The 23,681-nt window shown below is 33.3% G+C and overlaps 1 protein-coding gene across 3 annotated transcripts in view; it reads right to left on the minus strand.

The window, feature by feature from the left end:
- Tnni3k (TNNI3 interacting kinase) overlaps nucleotides 1-23,681 on the minus strand; it is a 281,569-nt gene that overhangs the window by 250,351 nt on the left and 7,537 nt on the right. For all 3 annotated transcript variants that reach the window (XM_047555360.1, XM_047555349.1, XM_047555371.1), the window contains exons 3-5: nucleotides 18,368-18,453; nucleotides 16,781-16,878; nucleotides 936-1,046 (exon numbers count right to left, since the gene is read on the minus strand). In XM_047555360.1, the coding sequence (XP_047411316.1) occupies nucleotides 936-1,046; nucleotides 16,781-16,878; nucleotides 18,368-18,453 (295 nt within the window). The remainder of the gene's footprint in view (nucleotides 1-935; nucleotides 1,047-16,780; nucleotides 16,879-18,367; nucleotides 18,454-23,681) is intronic.

Below are 23,681 nucleotides of genomic sequence, written 5' to 3' on the forward strand. Positions count from 1 at the left end.
AAGTTGTACCCCACTTGTGTACAATGAATCAAAATGCAGTTTGTAAAAATTAATTAAATTTCATTTAATTTAAAAAAAAAGAGAGAGGAGACAATGCCTTTTTTTCCCCAGGATATTGCCTTATCTGGAAGTGGTCTAGAAACTTCCATACCATTGAAGTATCACCATCTTACTGTTAGCAGAGGAAGAAACCAAGCCAAGAATGGTAAAGCAAAGAAATGGAGTAGGCCTAGATCCTTGATGACTCACTCTCGTTTATGCAGAATAATAAACTATCTAGCTTTAGCCAGCTTGAGGAGGTAGTTTTCTGTTACTTTCAACTGAAAACATATGATCTGATGTATAGTCTTATCCCATAATATTCAGTCACATAAGCCAATTATTTCACTAAGTTTTTCTGTGTGGGATTTTCTGTTTCTTTCAACTACAAGATTCCTGATAGAATAATGATTCCTTGCATCTTTATATTTTCTTTCTATTTATCTCATGTTATCCTTTAAAAAAATTGTAAAGCACATGGTGAATTATATTTCTTTTAATGGGTACTGTGGTATCTATAGTACCTCATATTTTACCTCATATTCATATTTCTATAACCTCTAACAAAATTGCAGTCAGTTCCCCCCCTTTACTTAGTAAAATAAATGAATCCCTTAGGAATTAAAAAAAAAAAAAAACTTAGGATCTTAATCTCAAAAATCTCTTATATACAGCCAATTTTGTATTAGTTGATATTTGATTACATCATTACAAAATATACTGAACTATCAAAAGCACATTTGAATGACTAAATTTTAAAGCCAAAAGAAATTAATGTGTTCAGTGGCTAAAAAAAAACCAATTTCTATCATCTCAAAAGTCGTGTTTAAAATGATTTAAAGAATTCAAAGAGGTAGCTAGCCTTTGTTTTCACAGGTAACAAAGGCATGACTTACCTCTAGGTGACCGGCTATCACAGCAATGTGGAGGGCAGTCAGGCCACCATACCCAGCCTGCTGTATATCAGCTCCACTGTGAATCAGGGATGTGATCAATTCTGCACTGTCCTGCAAGGAAACACATCTTTAGTGTTACTTTTCTACTAATAGCAGATACGAAAGCTGTGCAACAGGATGTATTGATTTCCTGACTGTCAGCCAGTTTAGGTGCTCAGAGAAAACCTAAGTGTGATTTCTGGCATAAGAGTACATTAGATAGCAGAGAGTGGCTCTCATGTGGTTGAAGTGTAGGAACGAATGACAGAGCTGTTTAGGTCCAATCAATTCTCTACCACTTGACCATGAGAGACAAAGGGACATTTATCTATGTTAGATTCTTACAACTAAACTTAATCTTACATGTAGATCACTCTAATAAATAATGGTTTCTCCAGCAACTAAAATGAGGTCCAAAAGAGAGGCTAAGAATTTACAGGAACTGTGTGAAGAAAAACTTTTGTTTTTCTTTTAGAGACAAAGATGAAATATTCCTTCTAAGAAGAGAATATAAACCAAGTATTGAGCAAACTGCAGCTCACTGGACTGTTTCAAAGTATTTCAGTAATTGCTTCTTCTGTAATACATAGTATCATGGGAACTATACATAATTAATCAGTAGTGTCTTTCTTACCTTGACTCATTTTAGCAAGTCAGAACACTCAAAAGGGTGATGTGGTAGGTCATGTATGCACAAAAAGTCCAGAATTGGAAGGGAATGCAAAGATCTCTGTGTTTAACCCTCTCCATCAAAGTAAGAATTCAAGTCACAACTTGAATGTGTTCAGTGGCTAACACCATTCAAGTTGTGGTTCATCAACATACCAAGTGAAGAAAATAAAATCTTCATGGAATAGACCATTGTATTTTTGAATTACACACCTGTTATTTCAAACTGTAACTAGAAACTTCTCTCATTAAAAAACCTGTTGCATATGCATGAAAGTCTAGAAGTTATTAAAATATTTTTAATAACTTTGGTAAAGCACTTCAAATAGAAAAAAAAATGTAATAGTTTCCAACTCTTCTCCTCTACCTATCTGTCCTACCAAAAAAGTTAAATAAAGCTTGCATCTCCAACCTACTGTTGCACTGGATCCTTTTGCTCAATCTACAAGTAGGCTATTACTATTTTCTATGGATGTAACCCAAGGTCCCACGTATGCTAGGCAAGCACTGTACTACTGAGTTATATCCCTCCAAGGATAAGCATTAATAGTGCAAAAATCCTATGATGGAAATAGGTTCAGTGTGTTTGAAGACTAGAAACAAGATTAGTGCTTAGTAGATGGTTTAAAACAACAAGGGAAAAGTAACATTGAAAATAAATTCAAAGATGTCTGAATTTGTAAGGCCTTATAAGCCATGGTAGGGGGGGAGTTAGATTTTCTTCAAGTATAGTAAGTATAGCAGGGTAATAATATGATATAGAGATGGAGAAGAATCAGGAAGAACTAAAATGTTTTCACATGTTAAATTTGAGAATCATATAGTGTAGGGTAAGCTTGTTCATTCTAGAATCAGCCTGTCCTGTTAGAATCCCAGTTCTGATAATGACTATGTGAACTGGGGCAAATTCTATAGCCCTTCTTCATTAATTTCCTTGGCTACATAAAAGGGGCCAGTAATTATATCCACTTTACAACTGTTTTAATGATACTTATAAAGCACTTAAAAGGTACCTGGCACAATACTCAATAGAAATCATTATTACTGGAGATAGAAGTCTGGGGCTTATCATACCCCTTGATGGAAATTTGCAAATGAGATAATGATTTCAGCCCATCATCTAGCTTCTGCTCCTATTTTCCTTTACCTCCTTTTCATAGCTGTACTCCCTCTGTTTCGTTATTTAGCCATTGAAACATTTGAAAGGCTAAAACAGGGAAAGCTCTATACCAGTACTGAAATGAGGTAATGTCTACTAGTTTAATGGTGGATAGGCTGCCAAGGATGAAAAATTCCTGCTCCTGAGAAAAAAATCCACAGGAGTCAACTCCAACTTCACCAATAACTTTTCTTTTTGAATAGTGGTGGCTAAAGACATGATCACTGAGATGAATGAGAAAAATGTTACTTTTAAACATTTTCTCCTCTAGATGGGCAGGAATTTAAGGTCAAGAAAGTAGGGAAGGTAATTTTAAGTATAAAAATCATTTTTAATACAGGGAATTATGATATATTTGAGCAAAATTAAGTGTTAAAAATCATATTAAAAGTGACAGGTGGTAGAAATTGTCATAACATATAAAAGTGACAAGTGATCTGTCACATGCCAAGAGAACATTGGCATGTACCTGTATTGCAGCTACTTGGGAGCCAGAGGCAGGAGGATCATGAATTTCAATGCCCAGGCAACAAAGTGAGATCTTTTCCAAAAAAGAAAAAAATAATAATAAAACAGTAATTTATATATTTAATACATAAAGAACTCATAAATCAGTAAAAGATGAATATTTTTATCAAACATTTATTAATGAGTAATTATTTATGACAAGGATAGGCTAAATTAAAATTTTAAAAATCACACAACATATGAAATATTTATCTATCAAATTCTAGTAAATGCACATTCATCCTTTTCTCAAGTGCCTTTATGTTTTCTCCTTATTTAGTCAACATTTGTGGAATTCAAGAAAAAGTATATTATGATTCTTTCAGAATAGGCAAATGGTTTTAGTTAAAAGTAATAATCATCATTTCACACTTTGGTTGAATTTCTGAAGTTTGAATTCTGTTTGATATAACTCTGTATCACTGAATACTATCAATATAGAATTTTTACCTTAACACATTATGTTAAAGAGAATAGTAACAAAATAATCACTACTACTTATAAACTATTTCCATGGGCCAAATTCCAAGTAATTTGGTTTATCTAATCATCTCATATAATTTTGCTTCACAAACCCGATTATTATTACCCCTATTTTATATTTGATGATATTCAGGACCAAAAATTTTAAAATACTTGTTGAACCTTAAATAGTTAAGTGTTGGAGCTAGATACAAACCTAGACCTACTGAACTCAAAAGTTCATGCTTCTCTTCTGACTTTCCGCAGTAATTCAGCTGATCTTGATTCCAGTCTCAAGGAAAAACTTAAGATGATGTACTCTACTCTAGATAAATGACAATCCCTAAAATATTTCTCTCCTATTCTGTAGCAATACTTTGACCTAATGGAAAATTTAAAAGTTGAAAATGTAGTTATAGTATACTAGAAAAAGTTTTCATATAAGATACAAATATTAGGCAAATTTTGTATTATGAGACTGATATTTAGTTCTTGTGCATTATAATATACAAGTGTCTAATATCAGGTTTTGTAAAACCATTCCTTATAGTTTTCTGGGGAACTGGCAAGTTTTTATGCACTCTAGCTAAACTTTCTTATTATTCTTCAATAAGACACATAAAAGTATTCTAAAGAGTGGAATGCATTAACCTTCTCTAACACAATCATGTATACAATATTTATCATTTTTAAACAAAAGAAAATTCATGTATGGAAGAGTAAGGCTTATATGAAAAAGTCCCACTATATCCTTGTAGAAATAGGATTTGGGATAGAATAGACCCCAAAAGTTTATGTAATGTTTTGTAGTGGTGGCAACTACCACTTTGTATTACCCATAAAGCTTGAAAACAGTGACTAACACCCTGCCTGTTGTTGGCTCTGTGATTGTTACTGTGGATAAAACCACAGTAAGTAGACACTGTATCAGAGAGTTCAGATTCTCTACTGCCATATTGCATAAGTTAAAAAATAAAAGTAAAAAGAGACCCAACAGTTTTATTAATTCTTTTTCAGAACAAAAAACTGAACTAGATTTTTTTATGTCTAAAAATTCATTTTCCTCTGATTGTGGACACAATATATTTTCTATACGTTTCAAAACATGACAAACACCATTTATATTCTTCCCATTAAAATGTGAGTTTTATGTCCCTTCAACTTGAATAAGACTTGGTTGTCACCAATAGAGTACAGCAGAGTGAACTGTTTTTTCCAAGGTTAGGTCATAGAAGGCTAAAGAGTTTCCTTTTCATAAGCCGAACCTTGCTCTTGGAGCCCTGAGCCACCACCTAAGAAGTCTGACTGATCTGAGACAGTCCTGCTGTAAGGAAGCCCAGGCTCTATGGGTAGAGTTCCTATCATACAATCAACTGACTTGGCTAAACCCAGCCTTAAAATCACCCTACCCCAGGGAGCAGCATGTGAAGCCTCCAGAGGATTCGAATCCCCTCACCAATGGAATAATGCTCAGTTCTTCACATCTTTTTAGCTGAGGCTGTCAACATATGGAGGAGAATTAAGCCATACCTCTGCATCCTTTGTGGATTTTTAAACTGAGACACTATGAAAAAAATAAAATGGTTATTGTTTTAGAGGACTGTGTTTGGGGTTGTTTGTAGTCTAAACAGATAAACAGAACACCTCATCATAAAAAAATGCAAAAAATAAAGAAAAGGAATAAATAACAGTTTAATAACCAGTAATACTACCATTTAATCACTATTACCACATATGTGTGTGCTTTATTCTTCTATTCTTGCTCCTATGTATGTACATTCATGTTAGTAGATAGAGCACAGACTAATGGCAAGGCAAATATGTGTTTACATACTGATGAGCACATCCTACAACTGGGACAAGTTTCTTGACCTCTTGATCTCTGGAGTCTCTGCCTATATTATGAAGATAATAATATCAATCTCATAGGATCACTGTCAAGATTAAATAAAGTAATGCTGCAATTTATTTAGCAGTGTCCAACACATAATTTTTATTATTATGTGCACTGTGGATATCATACTACATAGAGAGTTAAGTAATCCCCTTTTTCATTTGATATAAAATGATCAGCATGTCCCCATGTGTGACAGATGTAGAGACATGCTACTCAGGTCTCCTTTCAAGAAGAGTGTGGTAGGAGGGTGGTTGACAGACAGCCTTCTCAGCTATCTCTTTTCAAGGGTAACTCTAGCACTAGAGCTATGGTCACTCTGTTAGAGAAGCTCCCAAGGACCAAGCAAGGCAAAAAGGGCTTACCTATTTTCACCCAGTGTAGTATTCTTCTAGTAGACAACCTGTTGCTCTGTAGTTCTCCATTGGGAGGATGGAGACTTTATAAGGTCTACATTGTGATCTGACAGCTCCTTCTGACTGATTGTACTTTTTTCCTTTTCCTTTTTCAGTGTCATTTCCAAATAATGCTCTTGCACTTTTAAATCATTCTCAGAAGCAGCTATTTAGTGAATCCAGTTGGCATTAAATATCATAAAATGTGCTTCTCTAATATAAGTTTGAACTCAGCCAGAAGTGAAATTTGAACTTAGGTCTACTAACCTTGATTACCATGTTTTTCTTCGTATATCATGTTATATCTCTCCCGCCCCAATTCCCAATTATTTATTTTTCATTTTCAACACCTGATGGTGTAGCCCTCTTCAGTATTAAAAAAATAGAGTTTTCTAAGGAATATAATACCGCCATACCTATCTTATAGGGTAATAATAGGGATATGTGCAAGTGTTCAAAAACTCAAGAATCACACAGGATCGTTACAGAAATATTCTGATTGAGTATATCATCCCCATCAAGAATGATCAACTTTAGAAGAATATTTACCTTATGTCACAGTTACTCTGCCCAAGAGGTATTTAATCATGAAATACCTCAAATATTTCATCTGTAAGATTTCAGAATCGATCTAAATTGGATTCTGAAATATCTTATACATGTCTAATGTTCTCCGAAGTGTCATATCCAAGGCAGAGTTTTACTTGGTTTGGAAAGAAGACTGAGATTCTGGATGTAAAACTAGAGGTATATAAATAAATATTCTAATATTATATTATTCCAAGTAGTTTTTTTCTTTGTCAGTTTGTTTCCTTAGGGAAAACAGTAATAACTAACATACAAACAAAAAAATCTACAAAAAACAAAATGTGGTTTCATATACTTTGAAGAATATTTTGGTTTCCTTTAGAATAAGGGACAAGGCAGGACTTCAGTATGAAATGCATTTAGTTACAGATATTAAAATATAATGAATTCGAGCTGCATGGTCCATCACAGATACCCCTATGTAAGAATTTGTTAGTCATTATAATAAACACTGCTCACAAATGTTCACATCTAAACACTTCTTGTTTAAAATTTTCTGAATTTATTTTCACTAAAACATCAATTTTTAAGAGTTTCAATGTGATAAAAATAAGTTGATTTTTCTTGAAATTTTTGAAACAGGAAAAAATAAAGGGAAAACATCTTAGATTGAGTGCCTTTATTCTTTCCAGGGTAGTGACTCCAAATTTGCTTTTGATTTACTTTTTTTCTCCTTATTCCTATGGAAACTCCTTCTACTTTCCAGTATTTCATAATCTCCTGGTTCCTGTGGGTGGTTCAAATTGGTCTATGGATATACTGAGCTTTTTTCATTCAATACCAAGTTTCAATATGCACCATAGACCCTAACATATTATTCATATTCCTTAAACAGATGCTCAACATTGGTGCATTATAAAGAAGTTATGCATTTCTTCTAGAAGTTAATTGTAAGAATGTGTATTAAAAAATATTGAAGTACTGGAAAACTGATGGCAAGATTTATGTTGAATAATAAACAAGAAATTCAATAAATTATCTAGAAAATGCATGCTAAGCACCTTACAATGACTTCTATAGGGCAGATGCACCTTGACTTAGGATAGGTTAAATCCTGAGAGGTTGAAAATATCATGAATCCAAATGATCAAATTGCAATTTTATGTATATATGAATATGCAGCAATGAAACACACCATATTGTATAAATAATATGCATCAATAAAAACTGCCATCAGTCAAAAATTCATTTAGTGCACCTAACCTACTGAACATCATAGCTTAGATTAACTTCCTTGAATGTGCTCAGAAAAATGTGTTTTAACCTATTGTTGGCTAAAAACAATCTATCACAATGCCTTTTATAACAATGTGCTTAATTTCTAATTTAATTTATTGAATACTAAGATAGTACAACTTTAAGATAAGTTGTAAAGCAGAATGATCATTTGTGTACACTTTTACAACATCATATAGTCAAAACATTGTAAAATTGTATGAACTATCATTGTTGGTACCATCTATGTATTAAAAGACATGACAAACTCTTAATTAAATACTGTTAAAAAACCTACAAAAAATTTTAATGGTGATTTAACCAGGAGAAGTTAATCGGGATTTCTGGGTCATGGAGAGAATTCAAATATATGCTGTTTGAAAAAGCTTGTTGAATATTATGATTCCTTTAAGTAGTTTTCACTTTATTTTAAAATGAAAAAATAAACATTGTGCATTTTTATGTGTATTCAAAGGGGTAAGAGTTTAACAAGATTGAACAGGCCATTGTAGCCACTTTCCTATGATCTGTCCCTTCTCAAGACATTGCTGTCTTTTGCTTTCTGGAAAAACAATCAATATTCACTACCTCCATTTTCCTAAACCCATTCATTTTCAACTCACTATGTACCTTCTACCCCCACAATTTCTACAATATCTCATAGTCTAATTTTCTAATATCCCTTCTTATGGCCAGAATGAGACAATATTTTGTTCAATGTCAACTTGATTTTACCTATCTTGAAATACTTTTCTTCTTTCTATTTCACATAGAATTAAAACTTCATTCATTCTTTTGTGCAATACATTTATTAATGTACTTAATATATACCAGGATCCTTCAAAGTGCTTAGGGAATAAGATGATTAGAAATTTAAATCTGGTGCTGATTCAATGGTGCTCATTATTACCAGCAGAGATTACAAACAGAATAAAAGGGGAATAGATGTACATGGTTTATCCTGTATAGTATTTATAAATAGAAATTTGAATTAATAACTTACATTTAAATATCAGGAAACTTCACATCATTTCTCTGAAATTTTGCACAATGCTAGTCTACATTTCTACATGTAAATAATTAGCTGGAGCTAAATAGTGATTGAACCCTTCAGTAAGGTTTCAACATAAGTTCTCCAGCTTGCCAAGGGGTTCATGACTTCTTAGACCTTAGAAACATTGAGTCTGAGTATTTTTCTCTATCATTGAATCCATTTTATCTTAACACCTCCATTCATTAATTTATGTAATCTGCTTCATTTCTGAGGACATACAAGATTGTGACTCTTTAGAGAAACCTACAAAGATGTAACCATGAATTAAAGTTCAGCATCATAAACTCTATGAATAACGTAAGTGCTGGATGCTAAAAGAGTACATTGGAGTAACACCTGACCCAGATTTGGGTGGCGTCAAGAAAATGGTACTGTCTAATGTATAAATTGAAAGATAAATTAACAACACAACATCATAGTAACTTTTCCTTGAGAACATGTTAATTTGGAAAGAAATTATGAAATATTTGTTTGCTCAGAAAATATGGACATTAAAAATCTGAATACTTGTTCTAATTTATGTTCTCTAAATTCTTAAAGTAAGAACTTCACATTAAACAGTATTTAAAAATCACCATTAACTAAAGAGTTTAGTTGGGATATAAAAAAATAGAGTCTTTTTTTGGCTTTAAGGTTTTTTTTTTTTTTTTCCTCTTCAAAGAATTTCTTATTACTCTTTTGACAAATTTCCACTGGGGAAAAATGCAATCTTTAATCAAGAAACTTTATTTGTACAAATAAAAAGGCAATTTGGATTTTAAAAGATCGATTTAAGTTAGTGAATCTTTTAATCTCTCCTCTAAGTCTGTGATTCTCAGACTTAGAGGGTGATTTTGCCTCCAAGGGACAAAGTCTGTAGATATTTTGGTTGTCACAACTGGGAATGAGAGTAGTGACTAATGTCATCTGTAGGGAAGAGACAGAATAACCTGTGCATTACAAGAAAGAATTACCCAATCTAAAAAGTCCATAGTTCCACAGCTGAAGAACCTTGGTACAAATAGAGCACTGAGAAGCTGTGAAATATTGCTCTTTGTCCTGGATTTTAGAATAGCTGAGAAAGATATATCAACTTTGTAAGCTGGTACATGTGTTAAGGAGGCAAAATTGAATTGGGATAAAGAATACAATGGTTACTAGGCTATGAATTGAAACTAAAATACAGAGTTTTGTGATAGGCATGATTAAGTAGAAAAAGAATCTGGGTCCAGTGAACCAGGTAGACATAGATTTGAATTAGATTTCCCCCTGTCCATCCTCTTCCTCTTGTAAAACGTAAAAAATGACTTCTGAATGATTGAAATGAGTAAGAGACTAAATGACCATCATCACTCAATATCTGCTTTTATCACATGAAGTACTAAAGAAAAAGTTGATGTATCAAAGTGATACTTTTCATTCATTAAAGAAATTTCATTAAATGATTTAGCTGTGTATCGAGTAAGAGGTACGTATGAGGTTAAATTAGATAATCTAGTAGGCTTATTTGTTTCATTAACAGTCACATTTAAGACCTTCTAAACTATATTAAAAGTCTCACTTTTTTTCCTTAAGGTCTTGAGTTTCATTTTAGGAGTACACAGTATCTAAAGTATAATAAATAAATATTTAGAATTCTTGTAGAGAGAGCTGAGAGTAACCTCTCACTTTTCTTCAAATTTTAGTACAAGGAAATGTGTTGTATCTTAGGTGGGTCAAATTTAGTGAATTTATATATTTAAATATCTAATTTTTACTGAACCAACTTTTACAAAACTGGAAAATAAATTTAAAGGATTCCTGTGAAGAAAACACATATTTTATAGATTACTAATTTTAAAAGAAGTAAAGAAAAATATTATAGTTGGCATTTTTTTTTCTATTCTGAACTTTTGGAAATCAAATTTATCTTAAATAAATGTGTCAAAAAGGATAGTTGAAATATGGATTTATTTTCAAAACATAAATTTTGCCTTGAGATATTTATTAACTGAAAATTTTTGTTCAATTACATAATTTAGGAAGAAACATGCATTTGGGGTGCTAATGTTATAGTAACATGATAAAACATGTTTGGAATCAATTGATCTAAGAATAGATTTAACTTTTTTGATGTTACTAAGATTACTTATTCTCACCTCTTTAGAATATAATAAGCCAGAAGTCATGGTCCATTTCTTTTTGTTTTTCTTTGTTAAACAACTGACATATTAGTCTCTAATAAATGTTTGTTGAAATTAATGCTCAACATAAAAGGTAATTTTTATTTGGTACTTACTGGGTGCTAGATATTTTCTAAGTAGTGTATGTTTTGTTTTTTTAAAAATAAACAACGTACAAAGTCCCTGTTTCATTTCCTGCCACTTCCCACACATAAGACCAAACTTCTAAACTCACCCAACAAAATAGTTCTATTTGCTCCATTTCAGAGATGAGAAAATTGAGGAGCAGAGGGAAAGATCAATTTGCATAGATGAACACACAGTTAATAAGTCTCAGAACTGGGATGTGAACACATGTAGTTTAGCTTCTACGTTGACAACCTTCTTCAGTTACATAATATCAATAAAGTGATGCTTTAATACCTTTCTGGATATTTACTAATTTCCAAAAAGTATTCATCAAGGATCTTTTATAAGTCCTATATACTGAATAATCAAAGAAAAATACTTAGTTCCAATGCCCAAAGTTCACAGACCACCTTGTGAAATAATGCAAACAAATACTCATAAGTGCTGTAATAAAAGATAATGTAAACCTATAATTGAAATCCAAAATTAAGTGCAATAAAAATCTGTCTGGGAGTTCAAAAAGGCTTAAGAAGGCTCAATATATCTTGGTTTCAAATAAGTAATAATTTTATGTCGAGAAAAAAAAGTCTTTTAGCATAACAAATTACCTGAACAAAAATAGATGTGTGAACGTGTTTAGCCTAAAGAATGACATAATCTAAACTAGTGTTCTTCAAACTTTAGCTTATAAACACATAAATTGGGATTTTAAAAAAAGACTGCATTCTTGTGAGGTTTAATTTTGTGTCAATTTGCCTGAGCTAAGGGATACTCAGATCACTGGTAAAACAATTCTGACTGTGTCTTTGAGGGTGTTTCTGGAAGAGATTAGCATTTGCATTGGTATGGGTAGGCCTTATCAAACCTATTGAGGGCCAGTACAGAACAAAAAAGGTGGAGGAAGGATGATACTCTTGGTTCTCAGGCTTTTGGACTCAGATTAAGAATTACTCCTTCAGCTTCTCTTGTTCTCAAGTCTTCAGACTAACTCTGAATCATACCAGAGTTCCTGTTTCTCTAGCTTCTACAAGGAAGATCATGGTATTTCTTTGTCCTTAATCATGAATGATTATATGAGCCTTACCACATAATAAATCTGTCTCTTGATGGATGGACAGATGGATGGATGAATGGATGAATGGATAGATAGGTGAATTATTAGCTTAAGCAAATTATTCTACTGGTAAAGCTTTTTTGGAAAAGCTTTAATATCACACTGGTTGAATAAGTTTGGGAGAGGGACTGAGGATCTATAGTTTTAAAATCTGTCCATCGAGGTGTATTCCACTGATATTCTGACACCATTTTGAGTTGTAAGACTTGAACAGTGATCTTCTGCTTACATCAAAATATGCTTAGACTGTTTACATCAAAATTGCCTTCATTCTTAAAATTTTAGATTTCCAGAACATCGTTAGTGTATCAAATTAGATTGGTAAGAGGAAAATATCCATGTTCAACACATAATTACCATACGGTTCTTATGCATATTAAATTGAAAATCATTAGGGTTGGGAGATCAGAGACTGCAGGATATGTCTAGAGAGTGATTCCACCAAAATGATGAATTAAAAGATCTTGAATATCTTATTCAGGAGTTTGAATTTTATGTTATAGGCAATTGGTGAGAATATCAACTTTTAAACAGAGCACTGACATAAATTTATATCTTACACAGATGGTTCTAGAAGCACTGTAAAAATAGTTGGGGACAAGACAGAACATCTCATACAAACTTTTCCTACTAACAAGTAAAATCTACAAAACAAAGTATATGATATAGCTGTTCTCAGGCACTGAACAACATGAACAAAGAACCATGATCTGTGAGAGAAGGGAAAGATACAATGAGTGGGATCCCAAAGTATACCATGGCTGTCTTGGCTTTCCACCTGAAACACTTTTTCTGACACAGAGCATAAGTTGGAATAACACAGAGCATAAGATCTCACACTTAATAGTGGAGATCATAGTTCTGATATTATGAACTGGCTGTCATCTGCAGTGCTGGATAACTGATAAGAAAAAAAAAAAACTGCACAGAGAAAGGATTGCAGAAGTCTTCATGGAGATTCCCCATGGGTCTTTGACTTGAGCTTCACAGGCAAGGAGAAAAGCTATACGATCTAGAAGAGATCATATAATTCACGGCTCAAAGGTGAATGTAATGATACTGGAGGTCAGGCAGTACTGGGATTTGGGGGTCCTAGTCAGTCAGAATGGTGAGATTTCACTGAGTAATTTAGGCATTCAGGTGAGATACAATGAAGCCATGTATTTAAGGACCATATCTAAAAATGAAGATCAAATCCCAGAAAGAGTATGCCAAGGGGTTAAGTTAAAAACTGAAATAGACTAATTCTAATAAAAAGTCAAACAAGAGTGAGTAGATCAAATGTATCCTGCAAAAGTGCAACCACATACCAAAAACAAAATAATCAAAAATAAATAACATAGTTTAAAGGAAGATGATATGATGACTATTATCTGTAAGAGTGCATTTGCCTAGTATACAATAAAATTAATAAATGAAGCAGAACAATTTGATCTTTAGTCAATTTAAAAAGCATTCAACAGAAACCAACCCTAAACTAATCCATGTGTGGAAAACAACAGATAGGCATTTAAATTAGTCACTTAAACCATTATTTAAATAAATAAACTTAAAGAAAAGATATGGAGGGACAGTGGAGGGAACTGGCTATAAAAGGTCAAGTGGGGGGGGTATGAAAAATGGTGGAAGGAGACAGACATCATTACCCTATGTATAAGTATGATTACAAGAATGGTATAAATCTACATCATGTACAACCATACAAATGAAATGATGTACCCCAATTGGGTATAATGAATCAAAATGCAGTCTGTAAAAAATTAAAAAAATAAGTAATTAAAAAAAAAAGATTGGTACAAATCCTGACACAACAAAAACAAAAAAAAAAAAAAAAAGAAGGTCAAGTGGGAACTTTTAGACATAAAAGAAATATGCTATATCTTGATTGTGATAATGACTGTATGAATAGGTACCTTTTTAAAAGTTACCAATTGTACAGTTGAAATTGTAAATTTCATTATGCATACACTATACCTCAATAAACTCAAATATTATAAAAGCAATTCAACAAATGGAAACAAAAAGTTTTAACCATTCATGTGGCTGTAAAATAACAAATATCTGCTGTGAGCAGAGGTAATGCCATTGGTAAAAAGTAAACAAACAAACAAAAAATATTCAAACATGAGGCAACCATAGTATGTCAGAGTATGCAATTAAAAGAGTTTTTGATGTGACCACCAAAAAGTGGTAAGAGTTACACTATTCACTTTGAATTCTATGAACAAAGTAAAGTTCAACTACGGTATTTTAAAAAATCCAAAGAAATATATGTTAATGTCTACTCTGTAAGCATCAGAAACATTAAGACTCAGAAAGACAAGGTCAGACTGAGAAACTATTTCTCATTAAAGATTACAGAAATAAGAACACTAAAAATGCATGATTCTAAATGGAATCCTAGGCCTGACCAAAAAAGAAATAAAAAAATATAAATCATGCAATTGAGACAATTGTTCAAATTTGAATTTGGTCTGAGATGATAATATCTCATGTATATTAAATTTTCTGATTGTATATATTAGAGTTATATAAGTGACCCTACTTCTTGTTAGTTAATAAAGCTTAAAGTACTTAGTGGAAATAGGACATGCTATCTTCAATTACTTTCAAATGGTTCAGGAAAAAAAAATAATGAAAATGAGACAAAACATAAGCAATGAGTTAACCTGGATAATGTGTATATAGGAGTTTTTTGCAGCATTCTTAAATTATTTTAAGTTTGAAATTTCTAATAAAAATTTATAGTTCAATTGAGGAATAATTAGAACTACGTTTAATGCATTGGTAGGGTACTTTATGTTATTTTTGTATTTAGCATGAATGATAACTTTAATTTGTTTTTTGTGAATGACAAAGAATAAGCAGATTGATCAAGCATTCTATTATGGTCTTTTAAGAAACTTTGCCTACTTTGTTTCCTAAGAATCTAAATGCATGTAAACTTGCTATGAAAAAGTTGTAGTCCATGTATCCTTGTGTAAAATATAAGGAAACATAAGAAATAGAGTGAAGAGAACTCTAAAAATGGAAATTCAGTTTTGATAAACAGGCAGAAGAAAATATATTCTCTAAAGATGGTAACTCTAAATCATTTAGTACCTTGTGGTAAGTTAGTGTCATGCTAAATCTTAGCAAAATGAACTAATACAGAAAGAATTTCCCAGTCAGACTCAAAATTCACGGTTTCACAAATTGCCTTGGTTATACATCATCAACTTCCTTTTCCTCAGAATTCTCTTAATTTCACCTCCTGCCTTTTAGCTGAAAAGTCAGCATTAGATGCTATATCCTACATTTTGAATTCAGCTTCCATTTGAGTTTAGGAGTAGCAGATATTAAAGACAATTTAGCACTTAACCATGGCTTTCTCCCATAAGGAATCAGAATTGAGGAGGCATTGATTTGGCATAAAAAGATCCCACCAGTTTTAGAGTATTTGCACTATGAATCATAGGAATATATAAAGTGAATCATGGAAAATTGTGGCCCTCTTCCCCCACAGTGGTTAAATCTCAAGAGATTGGGGAGCATGTAGGGAAGAGGGTTCCCAAAGTAAGCAAATAGCTACCCCACCTCCCACATCTGCATACACAATAGTGAACAAAATCCTGCCACAGATTCACATGAAATTGAGAAAGAACAAAATATGTAATATAATAATGAAAGATTAGAAGTTGAGTCAACTATACTAAACACTAATCTGATATTATGTAGATATCTAATTTTAATGTTCAATTCCTTTTTCTGTAAAATAAACTCCAATATATATATCCCACAAATTTATTTCAATAGCTAAAGAAATAACATATATAAATAGTACATTTAGCTCATAAGCACAGATAAGCAAATATTGTTATTATGATTAGAGACTCACAATTTACTTTAGATAATTCTTATGTTATATAAATTTATATTTATGATAAGCTCAATGAGAATTCCAACACTAATATCCTAGTTAGTATAGTTCATTTTCACATTTATTTTTCTTTCTGGTATTGAGATTTGGTTGAAACCAGGGCCTAATGAGAAGAAACAACTAAAGCAAAAGTAGGGGAAAAAAAAAGTAAGAAAACTAAAGAGAGCTCTAGAGATATTTTGTTAAGGAAATCTTTCAGGAAAGGAATGCAGCTTCAATTATCTTCAAATACAACTTTATCTCTCTCTGTACAGAGGCAGTTGGCATCCTGGTGAAGAACTCTGTGTGGGAACTACATGGCCTGGTCTTAGATCCTGGCTAACCACTAGCTGACCATGTACCCTTGGGGATAATAACCATATTTACTTGCAGGGTTCTTGTGAGAATTAAAAGGGTTAAACATAGTCTTAAAAGTAGTATGCATCTGGTATATAGAGGATACTTACTCAAAAAGAAAGTCAATTCAGTAAAGTAATATCTGTCCTCCTCCCAAAAAGAGTTTAAAAATACACACCATCTTTGGTTCTAATACAGTATTTATGGGAATGAAAATGTCATACCTTGTAAACTGCCAAGTGCAATGCTGTAAATCCATTTCTTGTCAGTCGAGATGGGCGGAGCCCTTTTAACATAAGGGTTCGAATATGTGACTTGTTGCCTTGGAGAGAAAAATAAAGGCTGAATCATCTGGGGGTGGACCAAGTGGCTTTAAAATTTCTCTTTGACATGATAATAAATGCCACTCTGATGTATGAAAATGTCAGACTGCTGTTCAGAGGCCATTCATGAAATTTTCTATTAATTGACAGCTTTATTTAAAAATGAACATTTCTATTACACTTATAAAACTACAAATTTTTACATCTATATAATTTTTTATTAATGCTATGACTCTTGATGCTTTTGTTACTTAGTGTTTTCATCATCAGATGACTTTAAAATGTAACATCATGAATGAATGTATCTTCATAACTATAAGAAAGCTTGGATGAATATCTAGAGGATTCCTCAGAACATCACTGGTAGTAGAGCTTATTTATATCAAGAAAATATGAAGGGTATAATCAAGCTTGGGTTGGCATGTTTAAACATGGGAGGTTAATCTACTAAGTAGACACGGTTTAGTTTGGGAGGAATGGTTAAGGAATATGGCTAGAGTTGATGCTTCTACATTATTGTTCTATTTAAAAAATCAGATTTTAATGAATTTTGTTTGGATTAACAAAGTAATTATTCACTATTCATTTGTCAATTCAATAAATTTAAATTTAAATTTAAATAAATTTCTTGTCAATTCAGTAAATTTATTGACTGACTACCATATGCCAGACAACCATTCTAGGTGTGTGGGACACACGAATAAAATAGAACTTAAACTAAATTAAATCCAAATCTTCATTTTGACTAATCTTTGCTTTTAGAGTTTATCTTGGACATTCATTATTTTCAACATACTTTAGTTGCGTATTGATAAGCAACTACTTGATGATAGTTTGGGGAATATTTTGGGAACTTCTGAATTTAACCTAACTCCTGGTTGGCATGCCCAGTTTTTTAAAGTGCTTTCTGATTTTCAAGCAAACTAAGTGACTTGGTTTAGGGTTAGGAGAACATTGGAACTTAAATTCAGAGTTAAATTAAGGGGAATAACTGCCTGGCATCTAGTACTTCAATCAAAGATTATCAGGGTTGGAGTGGAGGCAAAGTTAAAGAGAACATTGAGTATAAAAAGAATTTTCTTGTAGACTATTAGGCAGCTCAAATCACTGACTGTATATACATATACCTGTTAAGGTCAGAATTTGGGCGACTGTATGAGGGAGAGCCAAGCAACCTGAGGCAAAGGCAAAGCCACACACGGTGACCAATGAAACGGGCAGGAAAACTCCACTGACCCTTACATCCACCTGTCACTCAGCAGAACCCCCACCCATTCCGGCCTATAAAGACCCTGGGCAGCTGGGGCCATGTGCGATTTTCTCAGGCTCCCTTCCCTGACCTGTACCCCGGGGGGCTGGGAATTTCACGAGAGCCAAATTCCAATTAAGCTCGCTTCTGCTGCCTTCTGTCTGATTTTATTTGGCCGCTAACCATGCCCCCAAGCTTACAATACCCAAGTTAAAAAGTAGCAAGTTTCAACTACTCACCCCCACAAATGCAGCATAAATGTAGTAGAGACAGCCCATTTTCAGTGCGGTAATTTAAATTGACTTTATTGAAGGCTTCATCAGAGCTGAAAAAAAGATGTTATAGATGATCACAAAGTTAATCTTTTAGCATGTTGCCTTTCACTTGAAAATTATAAAAGGGAATCCTGTTACTATGAATTCAGGATTATATTTTTCCAAAATTATTATGCATCTAGAGGAAGAATTCTAAATTATCTCTATGAGGAATTAACATTGAGAGAAAATTATATTAAAAGTTTAAGAGATCGAGTTAAATTAAAGATTCTCATGCACAGTTCTGTGTACTATGTATAATTTAAACTTCCCAGGGCCACTTGATAAATAAAAATTGTGTATAAGTAGAAAATGTAGATATCTGAAAGTAAATTCATTTTTCTCATACTCAAAATTTGACATTATATTTGCAGAGAGATTAGGAAAATTAATTTATTAAATTAAAAAAAGAGAAAGGGAGGGACAGAGGAAAGTAGAAAGAAGAAAAAGTAGTACTTTGTGTTTGATAAGAAATTTGAGAAAAGGATATAATTCAAATGTATTACAACTTCTGCCTGGAGCAAAGTTTTCTTGAACTCTGACTGGATCAGATTTCATAGATAAAGAAGGTCTAAACCCTGGTAAGTACTGTGATAGTGTCAGGTGAGAAGAGCAGTGATTTCATTAATGAATTCCTCCCTTTGTCTGAACAAAGACGATTGCCCCAGGAGGGCTCTGGAGAGTCATGGGTAGCTTTTCAAAAGGAATGTAAAGCTACAATTCTTGACCTCCTGAGGTCATTGGTACTCCCAGGACAATTTTCAGTAGAAATGAGATCACATCCTTGGCCTTACAGGTCAATTTCAAGCTGCCTTCTACCTATTCAAATCTCCAAGCTTTAGAGAGACAGCCTAGTCTTTGGTGAAGGAGCCCAGGACTCTTAACATTTGTAAAGTACTTATACTTGAAAGGTACTATAAATTCAGAACATTATCATCAAGGCACCCAGTTAGGAACATCAAAAGCTATTGGAATTTTAAAATAGAAAAGGGAAAAGTGTTATTCTCCAGAATACTGCTAGAAAAAGAGAAAGCCTCTAAACCTAAGATTATTGAAGGACCTCAGTGAAATGCTTTAATTAGCGATGGCAACCCCAGTGGCTCATTTTTATAGGCATGGTAATATTCTTCCTCTTTTCTTGCTTTCCATGTTCATGTTTCCCAAGAGCAAAGTCCTCAGACTTGCTTACTAATGTTGAAAAACACTGGAAATGCATTCAGCTCACAGAAGCCAGAGGTTATGACTTCAAATAGTACAGGTGTTCTGCAGACCTGAACTCTACTCTTCAAGCTAGGCATACTGGAGTTTTCTTTTCGCATTTGTAGGAAATCAGTGTCCATAAATACAAAGGGAAAGAAAACTGTCCGGTCACTGAGGATATTGATGGACAAAGATTCAGAGGCTCTGAGCTGCTCTAGCATTTCTTCCTTGGTCCTTCTATTATCCATCAAATGAAACACACAACAAGCTCACACAAGACAGGAAACAAATTGCTGGGGTGGGAGAGGAAAGGGAGGCCTCTGTTAATGCAAAGAACTATACAACCTGCAGCTTAAGAGCAAAACAGGAAAGGATGCCCTTTATTTTGAGTTGACCATAGTAAACTTAATGGCAAATACTGAAAGAATAAAAAGATTTGGATCTCCTATGTAGAAAAAAAGAAACTTGAAAAAGTCAGTTTTTCAATGTGTATCAACAATATTATATAGCAATACTTGCCATTTTTTGGTTTGTTTTCAAATCGCAAAAACATTCATTTCAATGTTGTAGATAATCTTTAAAGGCTTGCTCCTCATAGTTATATTACAGGACTGATGCCTTCCCAGAAACTGAGTCAGTACCAAGACCCCACCCATCCTTCAAACCCCAATTCTTGAATTTAAGTCAGAAAGATTTCAGACATGGCATTCAGAGTAACAGGCATGAGTTTTTTAAGGTATAGCAAAAGGGAAAGGGGACAATATAAAGGGAAAGAGTGGGTCCTCTCAGAGAAGACAGGGACTGTGTGTCTCTCCTGCACTCCAGTTTTATTGTGGAGCTCAGAGAAGTTTCCAGAGAGTTCCACTTTGAGAAATAGAAAGTCTGGTGGTTCATTTTCAGAATATTGCCTTAAATTGGATCCAACTGTAGCTATTTTAATCATAGCCCTTTCCTTTGCCATGCCTTATTTTAAAATTAGACAATCGTGTAGATTGTAACCCTGAGCTCCTCCAACCTGCCTAAAGGCAGCACTGTGTTAGGGATATTAAGTAGGAATTACCTCTTTTAAAAAACCCTGCTCCCCCTGATGGGCAGAATCACAGCCTTTGGGACAGGAGTCCCCTGTATTTCTCCTTTGCGAGTAAACCAATAAAACTTTTTTCCTGTTTCTCAAAACCGTGTCCTTATTATTGGATTGACATCCGAGACAAGGACCAAGTTTTCCGTAACATCATTGACACTATTTTGGGCCTGTATTTCTCCTTCAAATAACAGGTAGTTTGCTAAGGAATGTGATATATTCGGTTCACTTAAGCCAGGCAGGGCTGCAGGTACATTGCTTCTTGGAAAAGAGAATATGTGGAGGTCAGCACAGTGGGCCTATTTTATAGAATTATTTTCTTAGCCTCATGTTCACACCATACTTATCTGTCTGTTCCCTATCCATTACACCTGGATTCTAATCTTATCCTGATTTGTTATTACAATTTGGGCAAGTTATTTAATCTCTCCAAACCTCAATTTGTTCAATTATAGAATAAGTAAAATGATACAAAATGATATTATGTTGTGAGGAATAAATGAGGTTAAGTGTTACTACAGTGTCTGGCATATAATATGTAATCAAAACTAATTATGTATTGTTGTTGCTATTATTACCAATTTCACCATAAATATACAAATTTGGTTTTGAATTTTACTACAATTTTTCACAACAATTTGGCCTTCCTTGACCTTTCACATTTAACAATTTGTAAAATTTCCTGATTTTTTTCAATTAGTTCTATAGATATAAGTATTTCATATCACAGTGACTTACTTAGACTCCTAAAAAATGTTTGATTTTAACTTTTTTAAAACAGCCACTGAGTTCACTATTGCATCTGGCACCTATCAGTAATTCAGGAGCAACTTTTGGAATCTTAGTGTTGTAATACAAGTTCAGAAACCTCAATCAGAAAATGTGGTCTATATACATAATGGATATTACTCAGCCATAAAGAAGAATGAAATTACAGCATTTGCCAGTAAATGGATGAAACTGGAGATTATCTTGCTAAGTGAAATAAACCAATTCCTAAAAAGGAAAGCTTGAATGGTCTCTCTGATATACAGATGATAACACACAATGAGGGGGGAGGGATAGAAATTCATCAGATTCGACAAAGGGGAATGAAGGATAGGGAAGGTGAATGGAATAGGAACATAACTTTCCTATGTTCATATATGAATGTACAACCAATTTAACTCCACATCATGGACAACCACAAGAATGGGAAGTTATACTCTATGCATGTATAATATGTCAAAATACACTCCACTGTCATGTATAACTAGAAAGAACAAATAAAAATATTTTTACTGGAAAAAAATGTAATACTTGTTAGGAATAATGACACACCCAACACCATTTTGAAATATATCCTTTGTCCTAGAACAGGAGATACCTCATAATCACTTTAATTCAGCCTGATCTAAACCCCAGACAATACTCCGTCATCATGCGAAGAAACCACAAATCGTACTCCAGCAACATAAGAAAGGAAATTGTCCTCTGTACTGAAATCCTGAAAACTCCTAGTCCCTATAAAGGTGACATCGAAAGGATCCTTCCCTAACAACCCCCTAGCAACTTCCTAACCACAAACACTAGCATCCTGCTGCCCAACTCCCTTCTACCCAGGCAGTAAGAAGGCTCTCAGTCTCCACTGGGCCCTCCTCTGCAGGTTTGTACTGAATACTGTAGCCCTGTTACTGTTCAGTTGCCACTCCTGTCTTTATTTTCTTCATTCAGTTCTTTCCTTACAATACTATTTTCAATACTGGAGGTATTCAAAGAACAAAAAATCCAAAAGGGTGTGAGAAAGGTTGAAATAAAAATTGCTTTATTCAAGAAGATAGACCCAATTCCTTTTTACTTTCATTATCTAACCTTGACAATCCATTTCAAAAGTCTGGCCCATCACTTCCTAAACACTTTCTATGTGGCCCACCTCTGCTCTCAATATTCATTTCAGGTTGTTTTCAACAGTGATATAAGGTACTCACTAATTCCTGGGTCCTTTAAATGCATCAATCCTAAGAATATTCATGCTAGATAGAAGCCTGCCATTCTCTGTGGCATTAGTCATGATCTCTGAAGCCCTGATCACCTGCTCAGCTTTCAAAAAAAAAAAAAAAAAAGAAAAAAAACTAAACCTTGAATAAAAAGAAAATGCAAGATGCCAATGTTCATTTTTTTATTTAAAAACAATACTAAACTAAATGAAAGCCTGCTCTTTTCATAAATAAGACTGAAAGAATGGTCAGATTAGTGACTTCTTAAGGAATGATTATTCTAAGGAATAATTCACTAAATCTTGAACTGATCTTTCATCCATAACTGACTCAGTATAGAATTTTAGAGTTCCCTGTTTAAAATTGAGCTGCTGTTTTTTGCTTTCATACTGCCCTTGAATCCTCTTTAAACTCATGCAACTTCTATTCATGTCAACAAAATGAATCAACAGAGAATAGACTCTTGCAACCCTTGGGATTCGAGAATGATTTTTATATCACAATTTGTAGCTTAACTTTAATAATTAGGATGTAATTTATTTGTTTATTTTAAACTTTTTTTTTATTTTTACAGACTGCATTTTGATTCATTGTACACAAATGGGGTACATCTTTTTGTTTCTATGGTTGTGCACGATGTAGATTCATACCATTCGTGAAATCATACACGTACATAGGGTAATGATGTCTGTCTCATTCCACCAATTTTAGATTGTAAATTAAAAAAAAAAAAAACCAATAAGAGTTATTTCCTGGTTTGGGACCATGGCTCAGTGGTAGAGCACTTGTCTAGCATTTGCAAGGCCCTGGTTTGATCCCCAGCACTCCCCCCACAAAATATATATATATATATATATATATATATATATATATATTTATAATTATAAACATATAATTAGAATTACTTTTTAAATTTGAATCATAATTCTCACTTCCCATCAACTTCTAGTCAAATATTTTTGTTTTGAGAGATGAGATTAAA

The sequence above is a fragment of the Sciurus carolinensis genome, chromosome 1 (assembly GCF_902686445.1).
Source record: "Sciurus carolinensis chromosome 1, mSciCar1.2, whole genome shotgun sequence".
NCBI classification, from domain to species: domain Eukaryota; kingdom Metazoa; phylum Chordata; class Mammalia; order Rodentia; family Sciuridae; genus Sciurus; species Sciurus carolinensis.